Source organism: Prinia subflava, chromosome 1 (assembly GCF_021018805.1).
Source record: "Prinia subflava isolate CZ2003 ecotype Zambia chromosome 1, Cam_Psub_1.2, whole genome shotgun sequence".
In the NCBI taxonomy this organism is placed as follows: Eukaryota; Metazoa; Chordata; class Aves; order Passeriformes; family Cisticolidae; genus Prinia; species Prinia subflava.
The window spans coordinates 143,152,423-143,178,916 of record NC_086247.1 but is presented as its reverse complement, the minus strand read 5'-3'; the positions used below and the strand labels follow the sequence as shown (position 1 = coordinate 143,178,916).

At 41.2% G+C, this 26,494-nt stretch overlaps 1 protein-coding gene across 1 annotated transcript in view; it reads right to left on the bottom strand.

Annotated features, from left to right (window-relative positions):
* Positions 1-25,520, bottom strand: part of ADARB2 (adenosine deaminase RNA specific B2 (inactive)) — a 306,546-nt gene extending 281,026 nt beyond the window's left edge. Inside the window, exon 1 of the mRNA XM_063415450.1 lies at positions 24,123-25,520. Within this exon, the coding sequence (XP_063271520.1) occupies positions 24,123-24,222 (100 nt within the window). The 5' untranslated portion in view covers positions 24,223-25,520. The remainder of the gene's footprint in view (positions 1-24,122) is intronic.
* Between the last annotated feature and the right edge of the window lie 974 nt (positions 25,521-26,494).

Sequence of the window (26,494 nt, the reverse complement as noted above, 5' to 3'; positions counted from 1 at the left end):
TTAGAACAGGATGTCATACTGAGGGGTAAAATTAAAATGATTGATTTCATTGATTGTCAAATAAATTCAAATGTCTTCTGCAGTACCACTAATAAGGTCTAATACCACTTGTACTCCATCAGAGATTGTTTTTTCCTGTTTTACAAAAGAATCTAGTCAGCTTCTAGTTCATCTGAAATTCTTCCATCTCCTAACATGTGAAATTATTTCTCCTTTCCATGGTACCTCATATAAAGTACATGTACTACCTTGAACCATGTCTTAGGTCAGCCACTGATGACTTCTACCTAGGGACTGGTCTTACTCTACAACAAAGCTGCCTTGTAGGAAATTATGCCACTCGTTCTTTTCAACATCTGCCTGTGGCTTTCTGTGTTTCACAGCAAATAACAGACTAAGAGAAGTGTTCTCATTGGTCTCCTGACCACTCGCAGCCTAGAGCACCTGAACTGAATTTAGCAGTGTGTGAGATGCACACAGGACCTTGTAGTTTTCCACTTACTAGAGTATGACCTCTTGAAATAACTTATTTCTCCCACTTCCCGTTAATTATAAGGCTTCCAGTTGCTACTACAGTATTTTGCTTGGGGACAGAGAAGAGATATCCCTAGCTCAGCATGCAATGGGGAACTGGACTTGGTTAAATATAAAAGAATGGGAATTTTTTCCTCTTAGTTTAGTAAAAAATAGCAAAGCCTAACGTATGTCATGTCAGTATGGGTTCAAACAGAACCTAAGGCATGTCTTGAAACAATGTTTAGAGGTCAAATATTTAATATACCTTAAATCTTCTTATGCTAACCTCGTTTTGTTAGTTGATTTTGTTACTGCTAATTTTTTTTTAATTTTTATTTTGAACCTGAGGTGGTTTAGGAGGGCATTGGAGGGACAAAGAAGACACCAAAAAGCTTCCCTGCAGCAATTCCAGACTATAACCCAAACAGAACTTGTGATCTGAGACTAAGACTGTTCACAAGACCCTGGAAAGAGTCCAAAACAAATGCACTAAAAAACAATGGCTCTTCAAGTGCTGTAATGATAGATGCAGAATTTTAACATGAACTAGTTTGAGGTACACATAAAAATGGTCTCTTTCAAGTATTATTAGGAAATGGCTATGAAAAAATGAGTGACTTAAGGTGCAGGATATGAAGGAAATCTGTGGGCTTTTTTTGTTTGAAGCTGAACAACTTTTTCACCCTTTCTGAAGGGTTTTGAAAGCTTTTTACGCTTTCAGGAAAGATATGAAAGCATAGCCTATGCCTCAAATAAAAGCTGAAAAGCAAATAAAAAGAATCCTGATTCCTCCTCTTCTCATGCACCACATTCCAAGGCTCTGTATGAGAAATATTAAAGTAATTGTTTCTTAACTACATGAAAAATTGCAATATTATTAAAAACTGTGAAAGGCAAATTAAAGAAATGCAATGGGATTTATGTGTGTGCACATGTGTATGCACGTTCACATACTTCTTTTATCTGCTTCAATAAACAGCCTTATGCTGGTACCAGCAAATAAAATAACATCCTCCCTGTCTTTGTCTTGTAATCACCACCCAGCATTCCTTGTGCCGCTAAAGATCCCCTCAGGCAGGCACCTGGCAAATGGAAATTAATAAGAACCAAACCAGCAAGTCACAGCTAAAGCAGAACTGCAAAGGCCAGAGCAGATCATGGCATTCTCAACTATCTGATAAACACTTCAAGAGTTACATGGGAATCATGACAAGATTGCATGAATCCCATTGTCTGCCTCTCCTCAGCGTTTAATAGTCAATCTGAAGCTAAACAAGTACACAAGATATATTTTTTCTCATGTTCCAGTTCATTTGTATTTTAGTCATTTAGAAATGGGAGTTTCAAAACCAAGGTGTGAGTTGATGCTATTCAACAAATTTTATAGGAACATCCTCCTGATGTAGGGCTTTACTTTTGGTAATGTTTCTTTACCCATTTTTCTTTTTCTAATTTCTTTTCTGATATGCTCTTCCAGTAATGCTCAACCAGCCATTCACTTTTATTAGTAAAACTAAAATGAATGACACTAATGTGAACAGCATAAAACCTACATTGACCTACTTTTATTAAATGAAGGAGAATAGGCCTGATAGATTGTCCATTTTACTCTTCCACTGAAAATTACTGGTATTTCCTTGCCATGATCTATACGTACAGGTTATGCTTAACTCTGTTTGAAAGCAATACAAATATAATACACAATATGTTCCTATTCATTCTCTGTTCTGAATTACCAGCAATTCAAGAAATAGCCAAAATAGGTGGTTCCAAAAATTGGAAAGGGAAAGAAGAAAATGCAACAAGGCAGCAGATCAGCAGCTTGACACAATTAAATGCTACCTATGAAGTCAGTATTACCCAATGACATTTTTTAAAAGAATGAATTACCCTCAGGCATTTTTCTGCTCAGGTATTTTTTGAATGTTTCTCTTCACACTGTCCAATTTTAAAGGTCCAATCCTGACTGAACTACTGAGCATTTCTCTCTAGCACTGGTTTCAGCAGTATAGAAATTCCCTTTAACCACCTCACTAAGGTTTACCAAGAATCAGAGTTAGGCCAAATAATTAATTGCTGTCTGACATGACCTAATGTCACAGAAGGAGCCTGTGGAAGTTCACCTGCAGCTTGCACGCTCAGCTTCCACAGTGTCTAAAAATAACTCTTAATGCCATAGGAATATTGCTATTTCTTTTACAACAGCAACCAGGAGATCCCAAATCAGATCAGGATCACATCATCCCAGGCATAATTTAATGGTCCCTAAAGGGCTCACAGCACTAAGAGATTAGAAATAACAGTGATGACAGTTACTCTGTCCTGGCAGAGCCAGTGCAGAGGGGAGGCAAGCAGATTGCCACAGTCACACAAACAACAGCAGCAGAGCCACAAATAAAGCTCATGGTTCTTGAATTTAACAAGATCTTCTTTCTAGTGAGATTTGGAAGCAAACAAGACACATATGACTACCCAACTGGTTCTACTATATTCCTTAAGATGAAATTTAGGAGCAAAATGACAAAAGACCTGTTCTGAAAAATATGCCCTAAAAATCTAGTCTGAGGTATCAAGAAAAATCAACACTCACTACCTACACCTACATGCTTTGGGGGAAAAAAAAGTCAAGCTAGTGTTCACAGATGATTATTTTTTAATAGTTCTGGCCTCAAAGCAGCAGCTCACATTCCCAATATCATAGGGAAGGAGGAAAGCAGAAACACATCAATCACTCAACAAAGAGGCTTGTCAGGGAGTGGGTATTTTTCTTTTGTAGCATTTTGTTCTCAGCAGCTGCCCACGTACAGTCTATCAGGAGATATCTCAGATGTCCATCAGAATATTCTCCTGCATTCTCTCCACTGCTGGTGCTTGAGCCTAATTTATTTGTCAAGTGCTCATTTGGGAGTAGGACTGGTTTGGGGGGAACAGGAAGAAATGTGTTTCTTTCATCATGATACTGGCCCATTTCCCTGCTTTCTGTCAGCCTGAAAATATTTACATCAGACCTGCCGGATTTCTGCATCTTTTAGGATTTTTTTGCAATTAATTCAGTCTCAATATTCTCCTAATTTCCATACTTTTCAAATGTCATTTCATCTCTTTTGATCTGCTTCCATTTCTTTTCTCCCTTCTTCCTCTTTGCTTTCATGGTCTTTCTGAATTTCGAAATGGATTTTGTTGGTTGATAGAGGCATTTGAATTGCTTTCAGAGGCTGGGCCTTGGAAACATAGTATAGCAGCTTGCTTAATCATATTTCTCACCTAGAGCCTGTATAAAAAGGGTATATACATACGGTATGAGGTTGCAAAGCTACTAGTGAGGATGAGTTAATGGACCCTGGCCAGCCTTAATTAGAGTTTCTAAGCCAAACCTGTTCCTGCTCTGACCGTGAGTGTGTCAGCCTATCAGTTTTACAACAGCTGTCAACCTCCTCTGACTAGTTTGTCTTCATCTTTCCTATTTTATGTGTTGACACAGCACCAAAGAGTAATTTCCCTGCAGCCAAGGGGTCCTTCACTCTGCAGGCAGAACAAAAAGTGCCTCTTCTAGAGGACACCTGACCCTGCCCCAGGAGGGGCCATGTGTGGCATGAACCACTGCCACCCTTGACACCCTGCACCTTCAGGATATGGCAGTCTGGCACTTCAAAATATACATGCTTTTATATGTCCATATACACATATATATACATATATATTATATATATATACACACACATCCCCCCAAAAAAGGAACAATAAAAAAAAACCAAAAAAACAAAACCCCCCCAAACCCCGTGATCCTCCCCCCCAAAAAACCAGAACAAAACCTAAAAACAAAGCTCCCCAAACCATCATTGCAATACATCCACTGCTGAAGGGCTGGCATCCAACACAAATTGCCAAAGAGGGCAGAGTGAAACAACTTCTTTTTCTATTTCAAACTAGTTGAGGAAGGCTTATCGATTGTGTATGTGTTTCCCAGTGGAAAGCTTCCAACCAGCTGTGCAACATGTAAATCAAAATATGCCTACTTAATAAAAAAGGCTTGTTTCCGTCAGGATGGAGGGATAAATTGCTTTCTGCCTGAGGATAAAGAGGACTGGGCTTTAGGTGTGTAAAAAATGGTAAATACTTCTCTTCTGCTTTTGTTCTTTCCCAGCCAAAAGCATCTTAAGAGAGCCATCTGTTTCACTGCCACAGAAAGAAAAAAAAATTAGGGTTACCAGGCTGCCTGTGCTTATTCATCCAATTTTACCTTGAGTTAAATGTTGGAAAACTGTCCCCATTTGAAAGGTTTTAGTTCTGCCACTGGCTACGATAAAGGCTGCTTTTCTCTCCACTGCTTGGCTTGTCTGTCTCTGGGTTTTTTATTTCAGCTAGAATTGCAAAAGAAATTACACTATTCTAGTGTAAAATGAATGGGATTTGCTCATTTTAGTTTATTATCTTCATCTGTTTCTCTCCACTAAAGAAGAGAGAAAAGTCCCACTCATCCTCCTGCCCTCCCCTCACCCCCAGAGAAAGTGGCAATTGTACCATTAAGCCTGGAGTGCTTTACATATGCAAACACAAACACAGTGCTTACAGCAAAGATCTTTCCTATCCATATGTTCATCTCCTTTCCTTTACCTAAACCAGACGATTACCTCAGCAGCTCAGCTGTGTTATTGAGACATTTCAGCGTGAAATTTGTTTTTCCTCACTGAACTTTAAGCGGAATTTCAAGTGCCAAGTCTCTAAAGCCAAGTGGGGCTATTAAGAGATAATTACTAATTATGCTAATTTGAGAAGTTGTGCTATTTCTTTCCCTGGTCATTTTATCTGCAGCTCTCCTGAGAGAACAGTCCCCATTCAATGTTAATAACCTTTCCAGGCTAAGCATTCAATGGAGGACAGTGTGTCCTAAACCCAGGAATATTTTATGGTTAATCTAGATATGTGCCTGTAAATTAGAAAGGGAAGCAAGTTGCACTAATGCTAATGACTTACATTATTAATTTTTTGCAGTAGCAGAAATATCTGATTCCTCTCCATTCATATATTGATATAGCTGATGGTTTTATTTTAAACTGAGTCCTCAGTGACTTGAAATATCCAGTATGCCAACAATATTTCTCAGTGATCATTTTCTAATCCTACCTACTGCAAGCTCCCATAATAATAGATAAAAACAAAGATGAGTTTTGATTTGCATTTTCTAAATGTCTCATTTATTTTTGCTTTATTTATGTAATAGTATGAAACAGATTTTTTCCAAACTCTATATACTTTTTTCCCCCTTCATTTTTCAAGACAGTGGTTACTGGATTGACTACATGAGTCTGCAGAGTATGCTGATAGAATAAGCGACTTTATTATTTTTTTGAAGAAAATAATGACTTTAGGTTTTATGTGATGCATAATTCCATACCTGTTTGGTGGCAACACATAGATATTTTACACTTTTTATAATCTGTGGAGTGGCAGTAATCAGTCCTTTTGACTTGGTTGCCCTTCCCAGCGCAGAGCTGCTGGGACAGCCCTCATGAGGGGTTGCTAAAATCCTGTTTCTCTGCCCCTCAGCATGGATGCTCCTGGTAAGAACACATGGTCACAGACAATGTCCAAGATCAGAGCACGCTCCCTCAAGAGCCTGTGCTGCTCTGATGTGGCCTTGAGGGCCCATCCCTGTGACCCCTGGGCTCAGACACCCCTTTGACGGGAGGGATGCCCACCCAAGGGCACCTCCTGGTACAGGCTGCAGGGTCACCCTGTCTGCCAGCACGGCATGAGCCCCAGAAACACTCAGGACAGGTCACCAGCACCTGCAAGTGGACACCAAACACACCACACTGGAGAGGGCAGAGCAGGCCACCAGCAGGCAGGTGAAGACTGTCCCCTCCCCCTGAACCAGCCCTAACAGGAACAGGGGCTGCGTTTCCACAGTAAATAATCTTCACTCCTCACCGGAGTTCACCAGCCTGCTGGACAGTCTTCTAAGTGGCACTGGCAGGTTTTAAATGAGCAGGGTTCCTCTGAACTCCTTGTTCACAGCCACTGGTGCTGTACCAGCTATCCCTGCCGGTATCCCCAGGTGACCCCAGGGATGCTGGCAGGGAGTCACACAGCCGGACAGGAGCTTCAGCCTTGCAGGGCAGGGGCACATCACAGGGCAGAGGCTCCAGCATCACAGGGCAGGGGCACATCACGGGGCAGGGGCACATCACGGGGCAGGGGCTCCAGCATCACGGGCAGGCTGCAGTTCCTTCCCACCGCTTGCCAGCTTGCCTGGCCAGGTCTGCCACCCTGGCTGTGGCCGCGTCAAATTTTTCCAAAATCCCCTCCCTGCCGCCTGATGGCACCAGCCAGGACCTCCTCTGACCTCAGGGCCCCACCAGAACATTTCCAGCAGAGCTGACCTCTGTGAGCAGCAGCTGCAGATGCTCTGGCAGGAAGGCAATGCTGGTGTGCTGCTGCACCAGGGCTCACACCACCAGCTGGGCTCTGGAGCTCCATAGGAGAGGGCAGAGCACAGGAGACATCCAAAATATTCTCGTAGGAATTGAGCTTACATTCTGTGGAGGTTTTTTTGCATTTTTCAGCATCTAAATGCAAACTAAGGTAAGTTCCACTTCATTCAACCAAAATAAAAATAGGACAGAGTGACAAAAAACCAAAGGACAGCAGCTTCTATTTTAGTTTTTTACTATTTTAAACCCATATATGCACCTAAAACCAATAGGTGCATTTTTTAAAAGGCGGAGAATGTAAATATTCAAAATATTCTTGGGTTGCACCTATTTCTGGAAAATGTAATGCAAAGCCCTCAGACTCCAGTTCAGTACTCCCAGCGTGGGAGTGGGAGGACTGCGTTCACATGAGACATGAATTAGGGCCTAAAAATATGTCCTAGTAATAAAGGAGAAGCTAATTTTAATTTTCAGCATTGCCGGCTTCAGAACAGAGCTTTATTTAGAGGAAATCCATTTTGCAAGTGTGGGAACCTGTCCCCAAAGCCCAGAAAATCATCAGGTAAGACACAGGTCTCCACTGCTGATAAGGCTGGGGGGACCAACAGCCACTACACTCCTACCATTCCATCAGGAGACACAGAAGAACCATGGCTGTGTGACTTCCTATAAATTCAGCTTTTCCTATAAATACAGGTCTGTGTGAGCACATCCAGCAGAACTGGCTGCTGCTCAGACCATCCTGATCCCAACCCTTTAACAGCTCTCTGGCACACACCAAACTAACACCTGACTTGTACCTGGACACACACACACACACACACACATTTCATAGACTTCTTCATAAATCAGAGTTTTCTGGCCATGCATGTGAAGAAGGTGAAGCATGGGTCTCAGGTGCAAATATCACATCAGCTCTCCTGCCGGAGGACAGGTTGTTGTAGGTGGGGTCTTGCATCTCCCCTAAGTCCTATCAACTCTTGAGCCATCTTATAAAGCAACACTTGACCCAAAATTCAGAAATTCAGCCTCACCAAGTGGCATTAGAGCCATCTGCTCCTTGCTGATACATTACTGGCCAAAGATACCAGCTAAGGGCAACAGCCAGATTCCACCTGTGCGAGAAGAGAGCAATGCATCTGGGCAATGCAAAGTTCTGGGTGAAAAAACATCTGCAAGAGAGATCTCTAAAAACAGAGGCAGTCAGAAGAGGAACATGTAATTTCTCCTGAAAGGCCTTCTGGAACACTTAAAAGTAGTTCTTCATGGGGAAAAAGACGAGTGCTAGAGACTACTTCAAATTGCAATGGGGCTCTGTTGGTTTCCTCCACACGTGCTCTGTGCTCCATGGGAAAGTGGCAGACTGGAGCCACAGCCCCAGAAAGGTGCTTCACATTGCTAATTCTAGCTGAAATGCTGCTTTCTGCACATGTTATTTCTTATTCATGTTTGAAATTACCTTTTAATCTAATACCTACAAAGATCACAGACAGTTCTGAAAGAAATAAAAAAAAATCAGTTCAGAAAGTAACTGACATGAACTGTTTTCTTTCCTCCTATAATTCCAGAATGAAAATATTTACATCTATATTATATTACATTAGATATAATGATAATATTATATCTATATTATCATTTCAAAACCTGCACTAATGCTGTGGCAAAGTGTTTGGAGCTGCTGCAGATTTTGGAAGGATTAGATAGCATGAATAACAGCAAAGCGAATTTTCAAGAGACACCACCAATTGGGTGGCACCATCTAATTAACATGAGAAATTATGTATGGGAGAGCCTAAATACATTCCATGGCCCAGCTCAGGCCAAAGACAACACTGTCCTTTGGATGGACATGACATGTGGGTATCAGCTGCAGCAGAAAGGAGAAGCAAACTCAATTCTACATAAATTATGTGACACTTGGAGACACATAGCTCCTTTTGGAGAAAAAAAACCCCCTCTGTGTGTTGCTACCTTGTGTTTGAGATTGTGACTAGGACAGTAGGAGGGATGAGCAGAGAAATTATTTTATTCACCACTCTTCTACCTATGCTGACAAACGTACAATGTGTTGGGAAAATTTCCACTCTCTCTTCATGCTGTGAGTCAGTGAGGGGGAAGAGAAAGCTTGCCATCCCATGGTTTCCAGCTGGAAATAGGTAATGACAAACAGGTACTTGATCTCCCTTCAATCCCTCAAAATCTTAACCCCAACTATATAAAAAACATGCAAGCAAATGCAGCAGGGAAAACTGCCCCCTGCAGAAGGCATGAGCAAACAGGATTCACGTGGAAATCCTGACAAGGAGTTGAGGGAAGCTCAGACCTGAGCTTCTGAAGGAGGAAGGTCCTTTCACCGTCACCAGTGGCTGCAACAGCTGCAGGTCCCTTAATGGGGTTTTCTGAAAAGCACAAATCTTGGCATCTGACAACTGAATGAAAATGTTGGCTTTGTTTACTTATTGGAAGTATTCAAATATGTATATATTTCTATCCCATATCCTGGCAAAGAAAATTGTTAAAATACAAACTTTTGAAAGCTCTGTAAAAGAAACAATTCATCTATTGACTTTTCCAGCCAGTTTCTTTAAGCTGGTTCTTGAAAAAAAATGGACACCTGAGGTCCCAAATTCTACAAAAAAACACGAAGTTGTCGACTCCTTGTTTTCTGTATTTCCCCACAGCCTATCTGCATGGATTTATTTTCAGGCTAAGAGCCCAGATAATGCAGAATGTAACATTTTGCCCTTAAACCCCCCAGTTATAATAAAGAACAAACAATAATCATGATGGGTACAAGATGCAAAGAGATTAAATACAAGGCAGATGTTCAATCTTGTCTTTTCAGCTGAGATTATAAATGGTCTGAGCCTAAGAGAAAAAATCAGAGCCTGAAAGTGAAGGTTTGCTAATTAATCAGTTACAATGGTATGGGGGATTAGAGAGCATGATTAAAACACACTGAAAAAAAGAAAGACAAAGGAGGATGGTGAGGGAGTATGGAAGCAGCTCTGTCAACACAGAAACATCTGTATACAAGCAGCTGAAAATGATGCAGCTTATAAAAAACTTGTGCTTAAGAATTAAAATACAACTACAACAACAAAAAGACAATGTTATGAACTACATGAATTCCTGGAAATTTGTTTCAATGTTTATTTAAAAAAATATGGTGTTAGAACTAAGCTTAGGAAGCATAGGACAAAACCTGCATTGAGTCCAGCCGTTTATATAAATATGAATGCACAGGCATTGCTGGAGCACATATTGGCACATTAATATGCATAGTACTAGAGAGTCTGTGCTTAAGTATATAAATAGAAATTGAATATAAACATATGCATTCATAGCTTTGAAGATCCATTTGTAACAAAGCAGCATAGAGAAATTATTAGCATTTTTACAAGATGATTTCTGCCTAAGTTGGATCCTGAAGTGCTACCTGATACTTACAAGGCATTACACAGATGGAGAGTCTAGACTGCTAACTTCTGTGCTAGGCAACTGTATTTTTACATCTCCTTTAACATTAAAGTCTCATGCTGTCCTGTAGGGATGAACTAAGGCTACTTTCCTGAGTGTGCAGTTTTAACTTCCTTGTTTGCTTTATGAAACTAATTTGGCTGTGCTCCACTCCTGATAGTGCCAGTTATCATGACCCAAATCCCTATAAAAATTATCACCAAGATCAATCTATGCTGAAGACAGTGTCACTGCCCACAGGAGAATGTACTATGCAATGTAGGTCCCAGAAGCTGTAGGTCCTGGTGCTCCTCAAAAAAACAGATTCCCATGTAATAAGGTATGATTAGGCTCCCCCTACAATCTTCATCTTGATTCTGCTCTCAATTTTTCTCTTTATTCTAGTGGAAACGAAAAAGGGAATTGTGCTTTCATTTGCAACTTCTCAGCAACATTGATGCATGCATATTTGCTGTAATATTACCTACTCAACTGAAATTAATCTATAACTTTAATGGATGAAAGTGGATATGATAGAGAGTTATGACAGAAGAATAATTTCTAGTTCTTTTCTAATTTTGGAACATGAACACAATAAAGTGATGTTCTGTTAGAATACCTTTGCTTACCATTTATGCAATTCTAAGATATATTATGAAGGTACCATTTATTCGTGTGGTTTATTGCTTGCCCTGAGAGACCTTCATTTGTTCAAAGTATGAACTTATTCTAGATTTAAATTTGTAAGAGCAAACTAATGTAAAAACATAATGAAATCACCTTCAAATCTGCTTAAGTTCTCACTTTTCATACAAAATTATTTTCATCACAAAAATAATCCCCCAAATTTGTTTGAGATTATTCCAGCAAATCCCACGCCCAACAAATCCTAAAACATGCTCCACCTGTTAGTGAAACTATCATAGTAATCGTCTGGGCTTTTATCTAATGAATATGCATTACAGCAGTCAAAACAAATTCTATCTTAATCTATATTACTGGGGAAAGTTTCTGAAACAAGCTGTTGCAGAGAAATTTATATAATATGTTGTCAACATTCAGCAAAGGCAAGCTGTCTGCTAGAGAGGGCTGATGGAAACAGTTTCCTACCTTTGGCGAGGGAGATGTTTTTGTGCTACCCTTAAGCCAAGCTTTTGGCCCGAGGTGTGCTGAGAGCATCACACCCCCTGGTGCCCTTAGCGTGCTGCCCACCTGCACTGCACCTCCCTGCCCAGCCTGAGCTGACTCTGACTGAGAAGTCAGTTCCTGCCATGTGGGTTTCTGTGAGTCATCATCTCTTCCCCAACGTGCAGGCTCACTGACACCTGTTGGGGCAGGGGAAATGACTGATGGAAATTCAGCTGCCTGCCTGCCTGCACAAGGGCTGTGCGTGGCTGCACCTACAGGCAGGTGTGTGCCTGACACCAGCAGTTCCAACACAATGGTATGGGGCAGGCCAGAAACAAAAAGGGTACTCAGGGTTGCTCTTCCCTGAGATTCTCCTTGGGGTTGCTGCTCCCCAAGGTAATAAGGTTTTCCCCCAGGGTTGCTGTTCCCTGGGAGTCTCCTTGGGGTTGCTGTTCCCAGAGGTAATAAAGTTTTTCGTCTTCTCTTTGCCCTAAGTGTTTCACACCGGAGCTAGAGACGACAAGCTGAGTCTGCCAGTGCATGTTTCCAAGGTTGTTTATTCTTCATTATCTAAGTTCTTTCTCAGCTCTGCCAGGCCTCCCTGGCAGGGTACCTTATCTAAGTTCTTTCTCAGCTCTGCCAGGCCTCCCTGGCAGGGTACCTTATCTTAGTTCTTTCTCAGCTCTGCAAGGTGTCCCCAGCAGAGCAGGACACGCAGCAGGACTGGGCGGATCAGAGAGCCCCGCACCTTATGTACGGTACCCCTGACCCAACCACTGTCCACAACGTACTTTTTATTTACAAAATTGTACCAATGCCTACTACCTATGGTAACATGTCATTTCTACTCTAAACCAATCTCTAAAATCCAACTCAGCAGAAAATGGGGGACGAGAGCAAGAACAAGGAGCACAGGGGCCACTCCCCAATTCCTCCATCTTGTCTCTTCAACCCCATATACTAAAAATCCTAGATTCTACATTTACATTCTATGATAAACTAAATACTACTTATTTTGAATTCTCTCAGCTTGTGATTCTTCATACAATGCGGGCATTCACTCCCATGGCCAGGGATCAGAGGCAGTGTCCTCCTGGGCTCTGTGTGAGGATGGTTGATCCCCTTGTACAGATCCCAGACCCCCCTGTCCGGTCTCCAAACCCTCCAGGGTGGCCAGAGGGATGTTCTAGACTCTGACAGTACTGGAAACCAGGACTAACAAGATTTGTAAAATTAACCAAGATCAACAAGCCACTCTTCCCAGTCAACTGCCCGCCTATGAAGCACACATTGCTTTAGCTATAATGGCCATTAAAAGAATAGTCTCAGCCTCTTATCTTGACTTTTTGCTGTCTCCCTTTTCTGCCTAAACAGTACAGGGACCAACTTTATGTCCCAGAGTCAGAAAAACATCTGGTCAGCTCAGGAACTTGTAGCAAGATCAGTTTAGATATGCTAAAACAGAACAAGCCCTAAGAAATAGATGCTGCAAGAAGATGCATTATGATTTTTTTTTTTTTGTATGTAGAAGATCTTCAGGAAAATAATAGTAACTTCTTATCCAGTTTCTCATTTCACAAAAAACCTAAGCACCAGCACATTTGTACGTAGATCTTGTTACTTATTATTTACTGCTTTCCTGAGCAGCAATGGAATGACTGAAGAAGTGATTTTCTGAACCAAGGCCATATGTTACCCCAAAGACCTTTGATGATTTATTGGTCCTCTCCAGGCACCAATCTCATATATACTTTCCTTTTCATAATTTGTATGAATAGCAGCTGCTTCAGTAGGTGAGCATATAAACAAGGGAAGTAAGATAGTAAAAAAAAAGGGGAAGAAAGAGATGTGTGCTTTGGTAAATAAGAAACACACTGAAAAAGCACAAATATGTGGATTTTCTGGGTTACATACACTTTTATTGTAGGGGTGATCTTTTAGAAAATTTGTGATTATTGAGATGGCTTCTATAGTGTTTAATTCATTCTCCTGATAAAACAGCATTCTGCAACACCCAAACCAGTGTAATTTGTTGCTGCTTGGTTTCAGTTAATTTCAGAGACAATTATTTTGAGGAAAAATTAAGATAATAATGTATGAGAAAAAGATTCTAAATTTTTTTTTATCTTTATAAATTACTTTCCTGGACTCAGAAATGAGTGCTTGGTTCTTTTTTCATCTTAAGATGTACCCACCCCACTTTAGTCAAAGAATTATTGTTGAAGACCAGAGAGAATTTAGAGTGGTTTTAGCTAAAGTGGAATAGTTTTTTGGTCTTCTGAAGAGCTCGCGCATAAACTAAATTGATGAACTACAGGCAAGGTACAAATGTAGGGACTGTTACTATGATTCTTAATGGAAATTAAAGTGATGCAATCTAGAAATTAGTATTTAATCCTTGTGAAATTAAATCTAAAAGGATAAATCTCATTTTTAAAAAATGAATCCGTAACAGTTTCAATGAATCCCATAAGCAAATTCTTGCAGCATCTGAAGGAAGCAATGTGTATTACAAAATTGGAATTATTGTGGTTATTCCGTAGACTTGTCCACAATGTGCTGCTTAATACTGAAGAAAGAGTTGCCTTTTAAATGTCAACTTAGCTACACAGAAACCTCACCCTCAGCACCTATAACAAGCCATTCTGGGAGAAATCGAAAGCCCTGCAGAAGCTGAAGAGCAAATGTGATTTAACACCACCAAAGAAGCAGATCCCACGCCTTTGTTTACATACAGAACAGATAAGCAAACACAGAGCCCTCCTCTTTCCAAGGCCAGCAGGCAGAACCGCGGTGCCATGCTCTGCTCAGGCTGCCTGGCAGGCAGGGATCTCCCGCTCCGCTGCCAGCTCCGGAGCCTGGCACAGGCTCCCCTGGAACCAGGGCTCGCAGGGACTGCCGTGTCACACGGGCAGTGACACAGGGACAAACCCGGCCAGGAGACACAGCCACGGCAGGGACTGGCACGAACCGGAGCCAGGTTCGTGGCACACTGCAGAGGGGAGTGACAGACTCCTGCATTCCTGCCTCTTGCTAATTAATTCTGCAGCACATTAGCTGGTCTGACTCAATTTCCCTCTCGGAAACTGGGCGAATGTGGCCTGTCTGCCTGTAAGAGTTAATAACCTTCCATATGTCATTTGAACATGTACCCAGCATGATTACAATGATGCATTTTTATTAACTCTGGGCAGTAAGAATCCTTGCTGTCTGGGATGAGTTGGAACTATTTTAAGAGAAGGATGATCTTAGTATTGTCAGGGAAAAATAGTCCAATGTGCCTTACATCATAAAAGCACAAATTTAATAAGGAATTCAGTGTTAGCCTTCAGGAAAATCTGACACAACATCTTTGTCTATGGCTTCTTACTACATTTAAGCAGAATGCATCACTTGCTTAAAAATGTGCCCGGGTTAACCAGACTATAAAATAGTGTTCTGTTAAGCTGCTTCTCTTACAAACCAGACTTCTAACTGCACAAGACTGTAAGATTTCTGACTACTCAAAAACTGTACATACTTTTAAATCCCCAGGCTCTTTGACACCTAACAACCATCTTCTGGTAACTGGCCCTGTCAGTAACATACTGCCTTTACCTTGTAAGTTTACACCTTGTGCTGTAACATAAAAAGATTTCAGAATTCTTTTTTTTTTTTTTAACAAAATGAATGCAGAGATAAAGTCTCCTTTTAAAAGAATATGAGGGTACAAGCTAACCTAGAAAGACTAGCTTTTGACTTGTTCTGGCAGAAGTGAAATGCTTCACATTCATCCTTGAAAACTGTTGTATATTCCCTCTTCTTGTGTAGGAAATTTAAAGGATTTGCACAGTGAAACAGTTTTATTAAAAAAACCAACAACCCAAAACCACAAAAACCCACCAAAAACCACAGCATCAAATGTCTCGTGCTTATGGATTGCAGTTGAAGGAAAAAGTCCTCTTTGGGGGCACAGAATTAGTTGTAAAAACTGATCATTATAAATGTGAATTGCAAACAAGTCAAGTATCTTGATTTTAGAAACAACAGATTTTACAACAGACACGCATCAGATGCTTTAGCATAAATAAATGCTAAACACAGGTCAATCAATAATCTTTGAAGCACTTGCAAGTAGAAGAAACCTGCAGTCAAGTAGTATTAAAGAACATTCCCTTTTTGTACTGTTTGTTTTAAACTCCTAAATCCACAAGCAGCAAGAGCTGAGCTCCAATTTAATTACTGTCTGTGCTGCTCAACAATGAGGCACTGCCGACCACAGAAGCCTGCTTCCCAAAATCACCATTTATATGGACGTGTAAATAGCAACTCATGGTTGTCAGGAAGAAGGGAAATTACAACCTGGGAATCAGCTAATGAAAGTTAATTTTGGGTGAGTTTTGTTCAAGAAGTCTTGGGCATTTTGTCTGGTGGTTTGTGGCAGGGCTGCTGGCATGGATGCAGTAAAGAGCACGAGTTCAAAGTTGGCTTCTGCTCTGTCCTTCTGTAGGATTCAGCTGGAGAAAGATCAGCACACAAAGAAACTTAAGAACAAACTCATCTTTTTGGTAAAGGTTTGGAGTTTCCTGATAAGAGTATTATCAGGATACACACCTGTCTTCACCATGCTGAATTACTTAGCTACTCAAAAATATACCTACACAAATAGAATGTGGGAATATACTAAGAAGTCTGCCTTGTAAGAAGTCTTTCATTTATTCTCACTCTATAAAAATCATAATCCTTGTGCAGTTGTGCCTTTGTGATTTGTCTGTAAGATGACTGTTATTGCACAGAGAAAGATCATACACAAAAACTATGAGAATTTTTATACATATATTTTTAAAATTACCAACTCATACAGTCTGGATGGATGAATGCATGTGAATAAACACAAATGATAAAGGAGTATTTTATTTTTACATCACTAAACAAAATACTTCAATGGAATATAAAAATTCTTTATATAATTTGAACTCTACAGGCTTTAAGACTCTTTGTCTAATATAACCTGGACTTTATTACAGTCATTTACTTCATACAACTGGACTACTATATTTCACACAAAAATGTATATATGTACCTCTATATTAAGGCACAGACATAAATGTACATAGAAACAGTTCTGCTACTCTGATTGATACTGAGAAGTTTCAATTTTACTCTGAGTTGGGGCAGCAGAATTAGGCTTTATACAAAGGTAACACATTATTACAGTTGGCTTGAAAACCATCATTTTACATTTGTTAAATCCCACTATTTAAGGAATAAATAGTCATTTCACAGTCTCTGAGAAGTGGCAAGAAGCAAGCAAGTGCATAAAATCAGTTGTGTGTAAATCCCTAAGAAGATGGAGATAAAATATCTGTCAAATTCTACTTATTTCTTCCCACACTTCCCTGCAGCTTTGACTCTTCACACTGATGTTTCATTAGCATTTAGAGAAAGGCGATTTTGTTAATAATTCTGAACACCATTTCTCTTGCAAGGAACAAAAAATGGAGGAAAAAAAAGTCACACTTTAGCATGAAATATTTTGCTGAGATGTACTTATTGCTCGTTCCTCATTCCAGACTCGCACAAAAAATGCCACCAGCATGTAGTGCTGGTTTCAGAAACAGCACTCACAAGTGGCACAGCTCCAAAATCAGACACAGTGGTTGGTTTAGCATTGAGACCAAACCTGAACCCAGCAGAAACACTTTCAAAAACACAGATTAGCTTGCAGGGGTAATAATCCCCTATGACAATATTCATCTGATGACGATGCACTGGCAGTCACGCCAGTACCTGTGGGGTTTTTCTGCTTAACAACTCATCTTGTGTTTGTAAAATTTGTTTCCACCTCCTTTTATTCCACCCTTTTGTTTCTTTTTTTCAAGAGAATAAGAAATGGGTGGGGTGAATTCATTTTTATTGTAATCATCCTAACCTCACTTCAGCATTAATGTAAGAGACTGGGAATCAGTCTCAATTTCGGTCTATTTTTACATATACCATGAAGGGCGTTGAGTGGGAACAGAGAAGAAGGCGACTTAAAGGCTGTCAGGAATATTCCAGGGAAACGTGCCTGCCTTCCTCCCAGTGGTGTTGCTGGTTTTGGGAGGCACAGGGCAGAGGGATGTGCGCCGCCACCGCCGCAAAGCCGAGCAGAAAGTCACCCCTGAACTGCTGCCACGCCACGGCCTCAGCTGGGGAAACAGGAGACTGCAAAGAGCCTCACAGCCAGCAGGAGCGATTAAACTGCCTACAAATCACCTTTCCACCTAATCCAAGCAAGTCAGGAGTCAGATAATTTCCTGAAAAAGAGGATTCATATCTCATATTAAAAAAATGAAATCCTTCTTAATGTATCCTACCCTAAGCCAAAGCCTACAGTCTGAATTGAGCATCAAACTTAGTAGCCCAAGTCTCAGCTGAGCTAATCAAATACCTCAAACTCCCTACAAGTAAGTTTTGTTTTTCCATACCTTGAATGAACAAATTTCCCAGGCCAGCTACAGTCTCAACAGAAAAGGTCCTTCCACTCCTATTAAACATGCTGAAATTTTCCTTCCTTAAAGGCCTCTGTCTCAGTAAATAAAAAAAAAACAGGAACAAATTGGAGTAGCCTGTTTACCTTGTTTATAATCTTTCTTCTTTAATATGATTTTACTGGATCCTTTCTTATGTTTATCTCCAAAGTAAACAATATAAATCTTATCAATTTTTTTCTACCGAAATTTTACACATCTCTAATCCCTTTTGCCATATGTCTCTGAATCCTCACTATTTCTAGTACACATTTGGGAGCTGGAACAGCCAGAACGAAACAGAATATACTCAGTGAAAATACACCTTTCATTCATTAATGTCACAGTAATATCTTCAATATTAGCCGTCCTGCTCTTTACGCACTCAGCCCTGCTCCGTGCTTCCCCTGTTATCACGCTTTGCTTAGCGCAGATTTTCATTAAACCAGCCGTGGCAATGTCCAGTCCTTAGTCCGGAGTGTGTATTTTTAATTCAGGCTCCAGAAATGCATCCTTATATTTCAAATCTGCTGTAAGAAGCAAGAAATTCAAGACTGATTGAACGACAATAAGTCCATCCATTTAATGCTTTCTGTTAAAGCATTAAATTTGGCTATTTCGTGACTCAGGGAGGGTTGCCTATCAGTATGGGTTGACAAGCTGCTTCCTCCAGTTAACAAAGCAGTCTTTTCAATATGTTCTATATCACAATATGCTGGTAAAACTCCTGCAGTTGGCTGCTTCGTTTCAAATTCATACAGCGGGGAACAAAGGTCAGCCACAGCAGAAAGGTAAGCGCTTCGTTTTATTAGTGGAACTTAGATAATTTGCAGGCAAAACAGGCTGTTTTACACAGCAGATGTCAAGTTCATCACAGATGCCTTGAGAATGATCTATCTACTGATGCATATCAACCTTTTTTGTCTGGATAACTAATCACTTACACGGAGAAAACGGTAAACTGCCTGAAAGGTTGTAGAGATAGTTAGCTGTAAACACAGGGATCAATTCAGGTTCATTACTACGTGCAAAACCTTTACAATATTGGCCAGCAGTAATTCAAAAGTAGTACAATTAACAGAGATCAGGCAGATATCCTCTTGCTCTCTTTTTTGGGATTGGCTTAAGGAACCTAAGAGTACAGTTTGCACAGACCTTTAGTAACTTCTGTATTTTACAAGGCAATTTCATCCGACCTTTAATTTTTAGTGCAGCATTTTCCATTTGTAGGGTATCACTTCAGAAAGGGCTGCCTTTAAGTATTTTAAAAAACTTCATTAATACCACTTAAACTGGATCTTGTAAGCAAAGCTCTCACCTTATGGGAGAATTTTCCTATGTAAGTCACCAAGAAACTACAAAATTTTAAGCAATATGAAGTAATTTCCAACAGTAGGATTCTCTGCCACTAGCTTTACATGCCTGCATATTGCCACCGAGGAAAGGAAAACATCTGACAGTATCTGTGTTCAGAAAGGTAAAAGATTACAATAAGTGTTATTGGTCATGTAAGACATGGTCAATACTCATACCAGTGCTTTTTCTACTTAGATAATTAATACTTCAAGATAAAGTTGAAGTATTTTGTTCTCTTTGAAAGTAAAATACACCATTCTATTGTCCTCACAATTACATGCTGTTCTCTTTGAAAGTAAAATACACTATTCTATTGTCCTCACAATTACATGCTGTTGCAAGGAAGTTACAACTCTGCTATAACCTAATCATCTGCTATTTAGATATGGACTCATGAATCCCATATTTTTATTCTAAATTTAAGTTCAGTCATCGTAGCTAATGTCCTTGATGCTATCTCAAATTGCTGTCATTACACGGATCACTAGAAATCGGAGGTAATAGTAAAAAAGGAAAGAAAAAAGAAAGCTACCAAATTAGATGATGGATAAAGGTTTAATCAATTTAATTTTATCACCAAATCCATTCCCTTCCTCTCGAGCTGTCAGTGCACGAGATAAGCGGAACACATCATGAAGCACAACACAATCCTTTTGTGGGGAAGGAGTTGTGTCCCTGAACCTCGCCAAGATGAAACACGCTCATTTATTACTTTGGCATTGCAGGATGATGAAGAACCAAGCTGGTTTCCTCCCTTCATCTTCAGCACAATCTTTCTGTTTCATTAATTTTTCATGGAATTTCGTTTCACAATCATTTTGCCTCTCTCACCCACTTGCTGCCCTTATTTAGTTTATTCTGTCAACTGTTATTTCAAGTCCCATTGTAGCAGCAGCAACTCTGACCATGGCTTTCTACCACATCAGGGATACCTGATGGCCTCCTGCTTCCAGTAATTAACTTCACTCAGTAGCCCTATAAACAGCATCGCAAATAACGTGGCTTATTTGTTGTCTTACACTGGAAAATAACTCAGAAGCGTTATCTATCCAATCCTCTATTTCATACTTTCTTTCTGTGTGTTGATTCCTAAGCAGTTGCTGGAGGCTGCTGAAGTGTGGCCTTTTTAGTATTATCAGTAAATGGCAACTCTGCTTTTGTTTGGTCTACTTGTAATGACTTATCTGGGAAAACAAGCCTTCTTTTCAAAATCTATACCACAGGCTATGAAATGGGCACAGGCTGTGCTGAGGCCGTTGTGCTGAGTTCTGCCAGTACTCTGCCATATTCCAGAGCCCTGAGAAAACACAGGAACCCACAAACACTGTAACCACCTATAAAGCCCTAAAATTTTAAATAGATTTCTCTAAATTAATAAAAAACAATTTTCTCTCATCTGATCATTTTATATACACCCATTAGAAAAAAAAATACCTCCGACAACTCAAAACCAAGCAAACAGAGAGGAAAATGTAAAATATCTATTACTGCTGCCACATGAAATTAGTATGAAGATAATCTGTCAAGCATCCATATTTATTTTTCATCACATCTTTGAAAAATTAAGATATTTACTTCCCACTGGGAGTTATCATACTGTTCTAAATGACAATGAAAATATATTACCTATACTAATTTAACAAACAGGTCTAAATATCCACATTTTAACTTTTTAACACACATTCTGCATAGAGTGTAAAACTGAATAAAATCACTCTGTATGTCTATGTTTGCAATATGATATTCATTACATAGATATTTATTGTTAAGGCAGGATCTTACCGAAAGGGTTGCTGGATTCCATAAGCATGAAAATAAGATGCATGCAAATTAATTACTGGACCATTATATTGTACACTGGAATAATTTTCAGTGTCCTACACTTTTCAGTGCTTGATTTGCATATATGGAAATTCTCTCTCTGACTCTTACTGCATGTGTTTTCTATTTATTTGTTTTTAGGCCAAATGCACAAGGAAATTCAGCTATTCAGAGAAAGCTGTTTGCTTTCCTTGCATGAACTTGCTTTCTGCCCCCAGGAAACTCCTAAAACAGAGCATCCAGGTATAAAAGAAATGGAGTGAAGTGCTATACCCATACACACAAATTTATAATTCACACTAACCAGAGCAAAGAGATGACTGAAAACATGAAAAGTAAAACAGAGCAAATAAGCAACACTAGTAAATAGAGAACAATAATTGTTTCTACTGCTGTACCTTCCTAGATATTCTGTTAGGCAATGTCTCAATCTGGTTTTAAGCACAGTTCATACATAACATGTATAATAAAATATAGTAAGTTGTATAAATAATTTGTTGAGTCCATATCCTTAAGGAGTGGGGATGTGACAGAGAAATTGAGTTCCCTACTTTGTGTAATACTCAATTTAAATTTAAGACTATAGTGAATTTCTTTGCCTACTCATATCCTTTGTATGAATGTGTAAACATAAGTGCCTAGTTACATACTTTAAAGCAGTTAAAAATGCTAAAAAAGCATTCCTGCTATAAGATATGTGCTGGTGAATAGTTAAAAGCAAGTGTCTTTGGTCTAACTCTCTGCAAAGACTCTCACAATCTTTTAAACAGATCAAACCTGCAAAATAGTGGAGCCCACAATAATTCTCATTAAAAAATAGTAATTTAGTAGCCTAAAAACATTTTCTTGACTAGTTTCCTGAATAATCTGTTTGTTAAGCAACGCCTGCTTATGAGATACCATAAAAATAATAATAATAAAAAGTCACTAAATAAAATAGCATAATAGTAAAATCCAACAGGTTTTATACAGGGCATGCCTTAAGTTACAGGAATTCTTTTGGCCAGCACGATTTCATAGGAATGTGTATTTTTGTGAATGTATATTGTGATTACAAAGAGAGGAAACCCAAAATAATATGAATACAAGTCTGTAATATTAACCAACTACATTATTTGAAAAGTGGTTACAAACAGCACATTTAGAAGAATAAACAAAAATGAATACTTCAAATGCACATTCTTATGGATGTTGGTCAGTTAAGCACTTTCTAGAATGCCATGCACCTCCAGCTGTGCATTCTGCAAATCGCTGACAGCTACCAAGCTATTGTTGAGCAAGTTCTCATGTTTGTTTAAGACATTCAACTTCCACCTTGTTTTGGCAAAACAAAGCAAAAGAGGATGCATCAGAAAAGTCTTGTTGAAACCCTAACTTTTGTCTGCTCTTAAAAACAAAATTGAACTGAGTACTTTTCCTCCATTGCATAGATTAATGTTTTATTCTTTTCTCCCGGCCAAGTACAGGTCGCTAAAGCTAGGCTAAGTTTGCAATTCCGTAGAAAAGTAGTTTTGCTAGAACAAATCAGCATAAAGAAGTCTGCAGAGCACAACTTGATTACAGTGAAATTTAAAGGGAACTGAGTATGCAAGCACTCCTTCCTGAGAGTTTTAAAATTTATTCTGTAATGCCAAGTAAAAGGCAGCCTTTCTCACCAGGTGTTATAACCTGCTAAAAACCCAGAGTAACAACTTGAGGTTGCACAGTTACTCTAAGTCCTGATATATCTGCATATCTGTTCTTTCTACTTGTGTGCAGGTCACTATTTGTTACTATGATTTTGAATACAGACAGTTAACAGATGAAAGTAAAAATATTGACAACCAAATGGCACAGCCTAGCATTTGGCCCGTTTTCACCAGCCACTATACAAAAGCTGCTTTGACACCTTTCTAAAAAGTTATCAAATACCGCACTTACTGACTTAATCAATAATTAAGAGACACTTAGCTAATGGCACCTATAAATTAGGTTTTCTAGAATCTGAAGGAGAAACAGCGTATCCAGAACATCAGCTTGAGTGCTAGCTGAATAAAACTTGTGTGAGTACCACATAGAGATCATAATTACATTTTAGATTATATTTACTGCTTGGATAAACACTCGGACTTCACATCTCTGCAGCTGAATGCCTTGCAGCTGGGCATCTCTGGCACTCTGCTCCTCGTATCAGTTTATTTACTTTAAAGTGCTCACAGCCAGTTAACTTCGTCTTTTTCAGGCAAAACATCGAAAATCAGGCGGTAGTGTCTCATCCCCTCTACAGGAGAAAGCAAGACAGCCTTGCGAAGAGCTGTTATCTAGGGCATATTCCCTGTCACAATGACATCCTGTAGCTTCACTTTTCCTGCTTACGGCAATTAGCGCCTTCCTAAGCAGGGCTCGCTCACGGACGGGGAACAGCACCGAACCAGAAAAACTTGGCGGACCTCGTCTAGAGAAGGCGAGAAGCGGTAGTTCGGAGGGCCGAACAGCGCCGGGGGGCTCCGCGCCGCGCTCCGCCCGGGCTCGGCACCTCCTGCCCGCGGGCACGGGCGGGCTCCGCGCTGAGGCGGGAGCGGCGGGCACCGCGCCCGGCCGGGGCAGGCCGGGGCTGCCGGAGCCCCGGGACGGCCCCGCTGCACCGCGCTGTCCCGGACGGGGCCTGCCGAGCCCCCTCCCGTGGGTTCAGCCGCGGGCCGGCACAAGGCAGGGAGGGCAGCGAGCCGTGCCCGGCCGCGGGGCAGCGGCAGCCGCTGCCGTCCCCGGCTGGCCCCGAGCGGGCACCGCAGGGCCCGGCCCGGCCGTCGGGGCAGCGCGGGGCTCCTGCCGGCGGGCGCCGGGCGCTGACAATGGAGCTGCGAGCAGCCGATGCCGCGCAGGTGGCGGGCGGACAGAGCGGGAAAAGAAAACAACAAGAAAATTACATCTCTCTTACCTTTCCTCTTTGATCTCCTCCTCCTCCTTCTCTTGGACTTGCATCTCAGCTGCCCGCTCGGCGCTCCCGACGCCCTGCCGCTGCCCAGGACGGATGTCATGCCGCTACCTCAGCCAGCAGCGCCGCGCCAACGCGCTCTCCTCCCGCGGAGTTTCTCCTCGTTCCGGAGGCGGCTTTTATAGTGCGGTGGGTCGGGCCGGCGGGGTGTGCCGGGGCTGTGCCCGGGCTCCGCTCGGCGTTGCCGCCGCGCAAGGGTCGCGCCTCCGCCCCGACGTGCCGGGCCCGGCCGGGGCGATGCCCGGGGGCGCCGCCGCGGCTCTGCCGGCCCCGCGCCCACTTTTCGCACCTCTGCGAGTTGCTGGGCACCGGCCGCTTTGAAGCCGACGGTGCGGGCGTGGGGGGGAGGGGGGCGAGGGGGGCGGATTTGCTGCTGCAAAGTCTCCCGCAGCCCAATCGCTCCCGCCGCCCGGCGCTGACATCAGCTCCGCCAGCCCTCGCCCCCAAACTCCGCTCCCGCGGGGCTGCCGGCTGTGCCCAGCTCCCGGGAGAAAGCGAGGGGGAATGGCCCCGTAGGGAATAAAAACATCCTGCCGCCTGGTCTTGGAGAAGCCGGAGGGGCAGCTCGCAAGAAGGGAGGCTGCAGGGAGGATTTCAAGCCTTTTTTTTTTTTTTTTTGTCTGCTTTAGACCATGTGGACACTGAACACTCCGCTTCCACATACAGAGAAATGCCTCTGCTGTCCTCCCCAACCACGCAGTTATCAACTACTTCACTAATTGCGATGCTTATTATTCCCAGTGAGAGAATATGAGTTACTGTTGAAGGATCCCTGTGTCAACAAACCTTATGCAAGAGGATAAGTGTAGCGATTCCCCTTGAATCTCCAGTTATTTTTAAGGTACGTGCTCTGTTACATTCACGATCAAGGGCAAAAGCTCTGTGAAAAGAGTGTGTTGTCGCTCAGGCTCACACATTAGCACTCTGCAGTGCCTCATTTAGGGAACAGTGCAATTAAAGTGTCGGGAGCAGAGGGGCTTTTACAGAGAGGAAAGATGACAACAGCAATCCTCTGAAAAGCTTGACTGCAAAGCATTACATGTTCGTTTCAAAAAGCCAGGGTACACAACAGATCAGATACTGCTTTAAGTTCCGAGACACCTACTGCTTCTATGCTCTGCTGTCCTTATGTATCATCTCATTTAAAAACACGTATCTGGAAACCTAGGTGGTCACTGGAAAATGGAAGAATATAAAGAAAAATTAGGTTAAATAATGAATGTCATCATTAGTGCCTACTGCATTTGCAGTTGGCTGAAGCAGCGCATCAAACCCTTGTTTATCAGAACTCCTTTAAATCTAAAACTTCCTCTTGTTGGAATGTAGGTTACCTGGCTCCTGCTGCTAACCACTTCCACTGCAACCCTCCCAGCTATTAGAAACCCTCTGTGTTTGGCTGGTATCTAGGCCTCTGTAATTTTTGGATGAGGCAGAGCTACACGTTAGAGATTTTCAAATTAAATAAACAAAACCACTTCCATAAAAGTCTCTAAAGATGATCATTAAACCAAGATATGGATAACTCAGGTGTGCCAAGATGATGTCACCTCCTGGACCCTCTGTGCTCCACGAAGCAGGTCACATATGGTAAGAAGACCCTGTGTACCCTCACTTTCAGCTATGTGGCACAGCACAAAGCTCAGGGGGAAACTGCCCTCCCATCTCAACAGCTAAAATAAGAGAGCCTCAGGATCCAGACCTGCATTGCTTGAATGTCAGATATAGTTCAGGAAGCTCTGCATGAAAGTAGGTTCTTGCCTCATTTTTACAGGTTACTGGCAGTTTTTTTTACAATATACACATCACCCAAACTGGTACACAGCTTAAGTAAACATCTCTTTAAAGAGCTTCTCTCTATTTCAGGGATAAAAACTTGTCTGCAGGAAAACAGAGAGGCAATCAGTATTTTTTATTTTCAGCTTCAGTCTTTAACCTTTCTCCCCTTTTCCTTCTGATTTCTGTTGTTCTGACCACAGCTGACTCTCATCTATTAATGTGACAAGAACTTGTAGTTGTATGTCAAGTAGTAACTGCTGCAGCAAAACACAACTTCATGTACAACTGTACATCAAAGTTCTGACCAGGCTGGAATTTTAGTCACTAGTTTAGAAGCCAGATTTAGAAAATTGTCTTCTGTATTTCAGTATAATCTGGGTTCTCTCCACTACGGATCTAAAAGAGAAGCCAGATCCAATTAAAAGGAAAATGAGCATCTTGGGACATTAATTCATTTTTAGGAGTGGCTTCAAGCTCAGCTCATTAAATTTTCTGAAGGCTTTATTTCTGATAATATTTTGTTAACATACTTTCAAAAT